The sequence below is a fragment of the Littorina saxatilis genome, unplaced genomic scaffold (genome assembly GCF_037325665.1).
Source record: "Littorina saxatilis isolate snail1 unplaced genomic scaffold, US_GU_Lsax_2.0 scaffold_2136, whole genome shotgun sequence".
NCBI lineage: Eukaryota > Metazoa > Mollusca > Gastropoda > Littorinimorpha > Littorinidae > Littorina > Littorina saxatilis.
The window spans coordinates 1-10068 of record NW_027126628.1 but is presented as its reverse complement, the minus strand read 5'-3'; the positions used below and the strand labels follow the sequence as shown (position 1 = coordinate 10068).

Here is a 10068-nt window from a genome sequence, read left to right as displayed (position 1 = left end):
GACTCGTTGTCTTGCTGTTGTGACAACATTTTGCAGACGTTGTGGCATGGTTTTGATATCCCATTTAGATGTTTGTGCTGAAAAGTGTCACCCCCGCATGGTCTTTTTGTTCCATAGACCTGTAGCTGGATATGTGTAGAACACGTTTGGTGCTCTGTGTGTTTCACAAGGCTGCAGTCTACGTCTTGGTCAGCCAGGATTGATTTTTTTTCTCCTTCCAAATCTCGTTGCTCGGGGGTCATTGTGGCCCAGACAGAACGTTTGTGTGGTGTTTTTTTTTTTTTGGTGTTCTTTGCATTGCATGGTGATTTTGTGTAGAAATGTGTGAGTTGGGTTATTAGAAATGCAATTATTGATGTTGTGTTTGAAGTGGTCTAGCTGTGTTTGAAGTGGTCTAGCTGTGTTTCCCGTGTGTTTAGTTTTTCGTCTTGCGATGTATGAAGCATCCACTATTTTGTTTTATCTTCCCACTTCCCCCCAACCCACCCACCCACCCGTACTCATTTTACTGCTTTTTTGACTTTTATATATACCCCCCGCGGATTAGGGGGAAGAATTTACCCGATGCTCCCCAGCATGTCGTAAGAGGCGACTAACGGATTCTGTTTCTCCTTTTACCCTTGTTAAGTGTTTCTTGTATAGAATATAGTCAATTTTTGTAAAGATTTTAGTCAAGCAGTATGTAAGAAATGTTAAGTCCTTTGTACTGGAAACTTGCATTCTCCCAGTAAGGTAATATATTGTACTACGTTGCAAGCCCCTGGAGCAAATTTTTGATTAGTGCTTTTGTGAACAAGAAACAATTGACAAGTGGCTCTATCCCATCTCCCCCCTTTCCCCGTCGCGATATAACCTTCGTGGTTGAAAACGACGTTAAACACCAAATAAAGAAAGAAAGGAAGACTTTTATATTTTTTTTTTCAAAAACAAGTTTACCCTTTGTCTCTGTCTCTCTCTCGTTCTGTCTATCACTATCTCTGTCTGTTTACCTGTCTGTCTAGTGCAGTTTTGCAATTTTCTGTTTAGCATAACTTAGAGACAGACGGACAGACAGATAGACAGACAGGTAAACAGACAGAGACAGTGATGGACAGAACGAGAGAGGCAGACAGGGACAGAGAGACAGACAGACAGACAGAGACAAACAGATGGCACTGAAAAAAGTGCCCCCCAAAAAGACCGTGCATCCTTGCACTCATTATTTACTGCTCGTAGAAAGTAGTGCCTGCTAGATGTCCACAATTTTGAAATCATTGTGAAAGCGAAAGCATGTCGCGAGCAGACGTGTGTGACCTGTGTACGGGGGCAGACACGTATTGAGGGCATTGCCTCCCCTGCATAGTAGTTCGTCTGCCAATGATGTTTCCCGTAGCACGGGAAGACTAGTGATTCACGTTTTCTGATCTGCAAAGGCACAGTCCTTCCTGTGTGAATAATTGGAACCACAACCTCATATTTATCTAGGCTTCTACGATATAATAAGACCCTCCCTCCACTTAGTCACATTCTAAAAATCAATCGAAGTGCTTCCAGTTAAGAGTTTGATTTTTGGTTTAAAGTTTGCTGATTACCACCAGTGTCAACCGACGATGCTGGGGAACAACTCTGTCGGGTTTGTATGGAGACACGCCCCTCTCCAGTCACTGGCCTATGATGTCACGTGGAAAACTTGCCTCAATGTTTCAAAGAGAAACAACTCTTTTAAAACCCACACAAACCCGACGGAGGTTTTCGTCTATTATCAAATTACTTCAGAAAAAAATCTCCATGCTGTCTGGAGAGCTGCTAGGCAATTGTGGTTTGGTATGTGTCAAACTGGAGGAATCGCGAAGTAGAAGCCTAGACAGATATGAGACGGCGATTTGAGTCGTTCACGCGGCCCGGCCGGGTCATACCTAAGACTTTAAAATTGGCAATCTAGTGGCTGCTCCGCCTGGCATTATGGGGTTAGTGCTAGGACTGGTTGGTCCGGTGTCAGAATAATGTGACTGGGTGAGACATGAAGCCTGTGCTGCGACTTCTGTCTTGTGTGTGGCGCACGTTACATGTCAAAGCAGCACCGCCCTGATATGGCCCTTCGTGGTCGGCTGGGCGTTAAGCAAACAAACAAACAAAAGTCGTTCACGCGGGAAGAGACTGTGTCTTATATTTTGTGGTTTGTTTCCCTTGCATTCGTTGTCAGTTTACTGAGGACTTTTTCACCCGGTGGTCACTGTTTACTGTTGCAGGTTGATTGAATGAACCAGTGTGTGATGCCTGTTTGGTGTTGTTGGTGTTGTTACTGCGTTGTTGTAACGTCTGTTTGTAGGATTACTCACTGTATGTTAACATTTGATACTTGTTACGTTTGGATTTTAATGACAGCATTGGCACCGAACTGTGATGAGCAAAAAAAAAATAATGTATAAGAGATGGAATTGATGTATCGGATCTGTCGGAATAACTGTGGTGGCGGATGTGACGTGACATAATAGTTTGTTGATGGGCAGGAAGAGTCTTCTTGGGGTACAGAAAGTAACAATGACGCTGAACTTTTTACATTTAGTCAAGTTTTGACTAAATGTTTTAACGTAGAGGGGGGAATCGAGACGAGGGTCGTGGTGTATGTGTGTGTGTGTGTGTGTGTATGTGTGTCTGTCTGTCTGTCTGTGTGTGTGTGTGTGTGTGTGTGTGTGTGTGTAGAGCGATTCAGACTAAACTACTGGACCGATCTTTATGAAATTTGACATGAGAGTTCCTGGGTATGATATCCTCAGACGTTTTTTTCATTTTTTTGATAAATGTCTTTGATGACGTCATATCCGGCTTTTCGTGAAAGTTGAGGCGGCACTGTCACGCCCTCATTTTTCAACCAAACTGGTTGAAATTTTGGTCGGGTAATGTTCGACAAAGCCCGGACTTCAGTATTGCATTTCAGCGTGGTGGCTTAAAATTTAATTAATGACTTTGGTCATTAAAAATCTGAAAGTTGTAAAAAAAAACAAAATTGTATAAAACGATCCAAATTTACGTTTATCTTATTCTCCATCATTTGCTGATTCCAAAAACATATAAATATGTTATATTCGGATTAAAAACAAGCTCTGAAAATTAAATATATAAAAATTATTATCAAAATTAAATTTTCCAAATCAATTTAAAAACACTTTCATCTTATTCCTTGTCGGTTCCTGATTCCAAAAACGTATACATATGATATGTTTGGATTAAAAACACGCTCAGAAAGTTAAAACGAAGAGAGGTACAGAAAAGCGTGCTATCCTTCCCAGAGCAACTACTACCCCGCTCTTCTTGTCAATTTCACTGCCTATGCCGTGAGCGGTGGACTGCGAGTATACACCATAATACGGTCTTGCTGCGTTGCATTGCGTTCAGTTTAATTCTGTGAGTTCGACAGCTACTTGACTAAATGTTGTATTTTCGCCTTACGCGACTTGTTTTTTAATACTTTTGGCTGTAGGGTCTCTTTGTGTGTGCCGTAAAGAAAAGTCGCAATCTTATTTGTTTTCTAAGATAATTCGTAAAATAATATGCTTGTACTAAGTAATAGTATAGTTTTGGGGAAGCAGATGTTCCCGTGTTATTTTGTTCATGGCATGAGAATATGGTTCATTATAACTATCATATCCTTGAGGAATCTTTGAATTGTGGATGTTCCTTAGTGAACGTGTGACTTTTTATGAAACCGGTGTGGTAGTGTTATGTACCTTTGCACAGATAAATTGGTTTATGTGATTATATCGCATGATTGAGGAATCTCTTTGTTGATGTCCGTGACTAATCGGTTGTGGTTGCTACGGTTACAGGCGGGGCTGCGGATGGTGGAACTGTTTGAGGACCTCCGGGATGGACACAACCTCATCTCTCTGCTCGAGGTCCTCGCACACGACATACTGGTCAGTTTCTGTGTAACCTCCATCTGTACCCCCAAACACTCACACACATACATACACAGACACCACACGACATACTGGTCAGTCTCTGTGTCACCTCCATCTGTAACCCCAAACACTCACACACATACATACACAGACACCACACGACATACTGGTCAGTCTCTGTGTCACCTCCATATGTACCCCCAAACACTCGCACACATACATACACAGACACCACACGACATACTGGTCAGGTTCTGTGTCACCTCCATCTGTAACCCCAAACACTCGCACACATGCATACACAGACACCATACGACATACTGGTCAGGTTCTGTGTCACCTCCATCTGTAACCCCAAACACTCGCACACATACATACACAGACACCACACGACATACTGGTCAGGTTCTGTGTCACCTCCATCTGTAACCCCAAACACTCACACACATGCATACACAGACACCACACGACATACTGGTCAGGTTCTGTGTCACCTCCATCTGTAACCCCAAAGACTCGCACACATACATACACAGACACCACACGACATACTGGTCAGGTTCTGTGTCACCTCCATCTGTAACCCCAAAGACTCGCACACATACATACACAGACACCATACGACATACTGGTCAGGTTCTGTGTCACCTCCATCTGTAACCCCAACACTCACACACATACATACACAGACACCACACGACATACTGGTCAGTCTCTGTGTCACCTCCATCTGTAACCCCAACACTCACACACATACATACACAGACACCACACGACATACTGGTCAGGTTCTGTGTCACCTCCATCTGTAGCCATAACACTCACACACATACATACACAGACACCACACGACATACTGGTCAGGTTCTGTGTCACCTCCATCTGTAACCCCAAACACTCATACACATACATACACAGACACCACACGACATACTGGTCAGGTTCTGTGTCACCTCCATCTGTAGCCATAACACTCACACACATACATGTACAGACGACACACTGATGCACACGCTTGCACACACGGACATCACATGCAAGCCATGAAGCCACTGTCCTCTCTGTCTGTCTGTCCTCTCTGTCTGTCTCTCTGTCTGTCTGTCTCTCTGTCTCAACCCCCGCCCACCCCTCCCCCCCCCCCCCACACACACACTTTTGCTACATAATGTTGATGCATGTTTTAAATACTTCACACCTGGTGATTTGCTGACATGTGATTGATGTTGCAGCCGAGAGAGCGAGGCCACATGAGGTTCCACAAGATACAAAACGTACAGATCGCCCTGGACTTCCTCAGACTAAAAGGGGTAGGTCGGGCTGTGCTGCTGGCTGCTATTGGCTCACGTTCTGTCTGTCGTTGCGTGGACATTCTTTCTGATCTAACATTTCTCATGAAAAAAAGGAGTGTTTTATGCCCACACGGCAAAACCATTCGCAGCATGTAAGAGGGGGCGAATCCCCGGCTGTGTATTTTTCATTCGTCCGTTACCACAGCTGAAGCATGTAATCTGTAAGCAAATGCCAGTATGTTTAAGCGTTTATGTGGTTTGTTTTTGTTTTCGTGTTTTTCTGTGTGTGTGTGTGTGTGTGTGTGTGTGTGTGTGTGTGTGTGTGTGTGTGTGTGTGTGTGTGTGTGTGTGTGTGTGTGTGTTGCTAATTTCCTTCTTCTCTTTGTTTTATTTCTTTATTTTGTCCGTTCTTTCTTTCTTTATTCTGTCTTCTCTTTCTGATATGTATATAATTAAACGGATACGCCGATGTACATGCAGACCAAGAGATCAAGGGATAGGCTGCTGTTGCAAGGGAGGAAACTCACATCAGTCATTGTTAACGACAGCCGTGAAGATGCGCTTTGCATGGAGTTCCTTACCTCTATTCAACAATGGCTTTGTCCACAATAACTGAAAGAATACAATACCACGCATTAACTCCAAAGCTGACAAGGCTTTCTGGCCCTTAGAATTTTAAAATGATAGTTTTGTTTTAAGACCTAAAGTCCGAGAAACGTTGGTCTGAAAAGTCCGAGAAACGTTGGTCTGAAAAGAGAGAGGGGGAGGTCTTCATTCAAAATGAAGGTATAAGTATAACACTATGGAGAAAAAAACGTTTGAAAAAATGAGACCTTATATTAGAGGGTTTCTTCTGCATCTTCTTCTTTTTCGTTCATGTGCTGAAACTCCCATGTACACTCGTGTTTTTTTGTATTGGCCATTCATTTTACCCCGCCATTTTGGATGGTCTTACTTACTCTACAGGTTCCACTGGACTGATACATGGTTTGAATAAAAGTCTGTGTCGCTTTGTGACAGATACGATTGGTCAACATCCGCTCTGACGAGATCGTGGACGGGAACCCCAAGCTAACCCTAGGTCTCGTCTGGACCATCATCCTGCACTTCCAGGTGGGACGGCGTGGCCGCTTGTTTGTTTGTCTGATTTGGATGTCCGTTTGTTTGTGTCAGAGCAAGCGCGTGTGTTTGTCTGATTGTTCGTCAGTGTGTGTGTCTTGCAGTATGTGAGCGTTTACAGTTTGCCTGTCCGTATGTGTGTCCGTCAGTCTGTCCGTCTGTCTGTCTGTCTGTCTGTCTGTCTGTCTGTCTGTCTTTCCGTCAGTCTTTGTTATCTGTCAATCGTCTGGCTGTGCGTTTTGTGAGCTTGTTGTTAGTTTCAAATCAATTCTGTCTGTCTGTCTGTCTGTCTGTCTGTCTGTCTATCTGTCTGTCTGTCTGTCTGTCTGTCTGTCTGTCAATCGTCTGGCTGTGCGTTTTGTGAGCTTGTTGTTAGTTTCAAATCAAACGTGTCTGTCTGTCTGTCTGTCTGTCTGTCTGTCTGTCTGTCTGTCTGTCTGTCTGTCTTCGTTGTCTGACGATGCTTTTTGTGAGCTTGTTTGTTTTAAAACATACGTGTCTCTATGTTTTGTCAGGTGCGCTTTTTTTGTTGCTTTCCTGTGTATAGTGTCTGTGTCTTTTTTCTACGCATCCATTGAGTATTATGTCTGTCCGTCATTCTTTCTACCCTTTGAGTTTATGTACATGTGTCTTTCGCGTGGGAAGGTTGTGGGCGGCTGATTGGTTTGTAGTGTTTGTCTATTTATGTAAATATCCACTTTGCATGCACACCAGTAAGAAATTGATTTTACAAAACAAAATGAAAAGGCAGATTTGTCCTTAGAGAGAGAGTGGGGAGTGAGGGTGCGTGTGGCTGAGGGGGGGGGGCCGGAGGGAGGGGGGGGGGGGGGAACTTCTGCTCACTATCCCCATAGCCGGTCAGAGAGCATCCAAGCCGTCGATTGTTGGTATTTGTCTGAGTGGAGGGATGGTCTTATCCTTTTAAAATAATGTATTTCGTTGCACATCGGACGTTTTGCAGAATGGATGGTTGGCGTAAGGAGGAGGGTATGGAAGCTGAATAGCCCTGTGGCCCAAGTTGCCAGGGGATATGGCATTTCTCGCTCTATGCGCTTCCCCCATCTATGTGACACGACTGTTTGAATCCAAACTGTTTGACATGCATGTTATTTAGAAAATGCCGGTTTGTTTCCTGTAGGATTGTCTCTGCGGGCTGTCACGTTTCTTGGCAGTAAGCTGTTTGGAATGTGTGTTTCGCATAACCATATCAGTTGAAAGGACTTTGAAAATCCAACTTTGAAAGTACGAAAGCTCCTGATACCTAGTTTTTTTTAAAAGTCTGTTGAATTCTCGTGTGGTTTCTTTCCAAATTACCTTTTTAATAACAGACAGGAGACTATACCTTCAGTTCTTGGCGATCCTTCATTTTAGTATCTTTGCTGCAAAAGTTGGGAAACTGTGCCTTGCGTGTTCAATAAATTCTCTGGAGGCTCATCGCATTCCAAAGATGTTTTACGAGTCTTCATTATACGTGTATATAGCATCTGATGTCTTTTGTGTGGTGAAACAGGCTCCCTAGAAATCCAGGTGTAAGAAGTATGTGAGATTCTTACCGTAGTGTCCGATGTCTAGTGTATGGCGAAACAGCTGTGGGACAGAAGGGGGATTCTCACCTGATACGGTTGACCCCCTGCCAGTCAGTTGTGTGGGACGGTGCCAGGGATAACTCAGTGCCCCGTTGATCTTTCCCCTCCATCACTCAGCGAGGGGATACAAAGAGAAATATCAACAGCGCAACTCATCCGTCGTCGCGTGAGAGTTCTGGAGGTTTTCTCTCTGTGATGATTGTTTTGGTGTGCTGCCTTCGCACTTTCTGTTAGTGGCACGTGTCAGCCGTCTCTGACACAAGGTCGATGCTATGAGTAATCTTTTCTTGTTGGTGGTCCTTCGCACAAACTGTGTTTACTGATCTCCCGTCTCCTTTCTGTTTTCTTTTATCTTTTATCTTTTACCTGTCCGTTCGTAGGCCTTACTTTTCCCTCTCCTCCTCCCCCCTCCCCCCTTCCCCCCCTTCTCTTCCTTAAAAATAGAGGTGAATATAAATTATTACGCTCCCTTCATCTTTCGCCAGGTGTGTCGTCACTCTTCTGGCGGCGTTTATTTTTCTCTCTGTTCTTTCTCCTTTTTTTCTCTCTGTAATTTTTGCCGTCCTTCTTTCATTTCGCTACTCTCTTTGTGCCCCCCTCCCCCCTATCCCTTCCCCGCTGCCGTGTTGTTACCGTTTCGCCCTATTACTCATCCTTCTTGTAGGATCGCAGCAGCAAAACGATAACGGATGCTTGCTGGTGTGAGCAGCAACAAACCATAAGCAAAACCTCTGTTGTATATGTCTGTACCTCTACTTTGACCCAGTGTTTAAAGCTTGCTTACCTAATTAGCGTAGGATTAGAATGGTTTGTAATTACCATTTCGTTAATGATTCACGTGCTATTAAGGGCAAAACAGTGCTGCTTTATGTTGATTACTTTGCGACTGAGTCTGCGGAACAGAAGTAGAGACAAACTGATGTCTCGTGTTGATGACGTGTTTAGTGGAACAGAAGTAGAGACAAACTTATGTCTCGTGTTGATGACGTGTTTAGTGGAACAGAAGTAGAGACAAACTTATGTCTCGTGTTGATGACGTGTTTAGTGGAACAGAAGTAGAGACAAACTGATGTCTCGTGTTGATGACGTGTTTAGTGGAACAGAAGTAGAGACAAACTTATGTCTCGTGTTGATGACGTGTTTAGTGGAACAGAAGTAGAGACAAACTTATGTCTCGTGTTGATGACGTGTTTAGTGGAACAGAAGTAGAGACAAACTTATGTCTCGTGTTGATGACGTGTTTAGTGGAACAGAAGTAGAGACAAACTTATGTCTCGTGTTGATGACGTGTTTAGTGGAACAGAAGTAGAGACAAACTTATGTCTCGTGTTGATGACGTGTTTAGTGGAACAGAAGTAGAGACAAACTTATGTCTCGTGTTGATGACGTGTTTAGTGGTACTTTGCAGAAACAATAGCTTCGAAAATAGTGGCACTCGTGCAGCGCCGTAACAGTGTTGTTTGTCGAAACACCTGCCTTCGAATCCTCCTGTCTGCATGGTTGTGCATTTGTGTGGTGGACACGACTTGGTCCACATTCTGTGTCACGGTCACGATCACCGGACAAGAGATCGAGAGCATGCAACTTAGATGAGTATTTCCTGGCCAATGCAAAACAGTAACAGTTTGATCGGTCGATATATCTTTCTCTGAGTCTGAGAAAATGTAAGCTTTACGCCCTCACGACGAAGCCATCAGGGGCATGTGAGACGGGAAAGTCCGGCTTTGTATAAAAATAAAATAAATTTAAATGAGGGGGGGGGGGGGGACTCTAAGTTCGCTGAGTGTATCCACCAATTCTGTATCTATATGCTAAATATTGAAAGGACGGAACAGTCGGCAACAGTCATCATTATTTTGTAGAATTGTATGGTGAATACGAGAATGACCAAAAAATCGACAGACTTGGCAGAATCAGCAGGCAAGACGCGGTTCACCTGGGTGTTACCTGGCTTACTGTTCCTTCTCTCGAGTGCACCGTGCACGACTGCAACCGGAGAATGCCAAACCCGGGGAGGGAAGGAGAAACGGGAGGGGGGGAGAGGAGAAAGGGAAGGGGGGAGAGGGGAGGGGTCACTCGGTAAGAAGGATGTGTGGGAGGAACCCAGAACAAATGCTGCACCTCGAGAAGAACGTTACACAGTGGAATCCCAACCAACCTAAAAATGATTCAGGGATGGAGGGGAGGGGGGGG

The 10068-nt window shown here is 44.1% G+C and overlaps 1 protein-coding gene across 1 annotated transcript; it reads left to right on the top strand.

Moving 5' to 3' along the window:
* Positions 1-3752: 3752 nt before the first annotated feature.
* LOC138955133 (alpha-actinin-4-like) lies at positions 3753-6586 on the top strand. The gene is made up of 3 exons (XM_070326806.1): positions 3753-3896; positions 5111-5188; positions 6191-6586. The coding sequence occupies exons 1-3, from the start codon at positions 3768-3770 to the stop codon at positions 6398-6400; spliced, it is 417 nt and encodes a 138-aa protein (XP_070182907.1). The 5' UTR covers positions 3753-3767; the 3' UTR covers positions 6401-6586.
* Positions 6587-10068: the final 3482 nt, after the last annotated feature.

Bases quoted from the DNA above. Each gene is read 5' to 3' on its own strand.
- LOC138955133 (XM_070326806.1), top strand. From the start codon at position 3,768: ATGTCCGTGACTAATCGGTTGTGGTTGCTACGGTTACAGGCGGGGCTG. The intron at 3,897-5,110 runs GTCAGTTTCTGT...TTGATGTTGCAG, and splicing joins TCCTCGCACACGACATACTG to CCGAGAGAGCGAGGCCACAT. The intron at 5,189-6,190 runs GTAGGTCGGGCT...GCTTTGTGACAG, and splicing joins ACTTCCTCAGACTAAAAGGG to ATACGATTGGTCAACATCCG.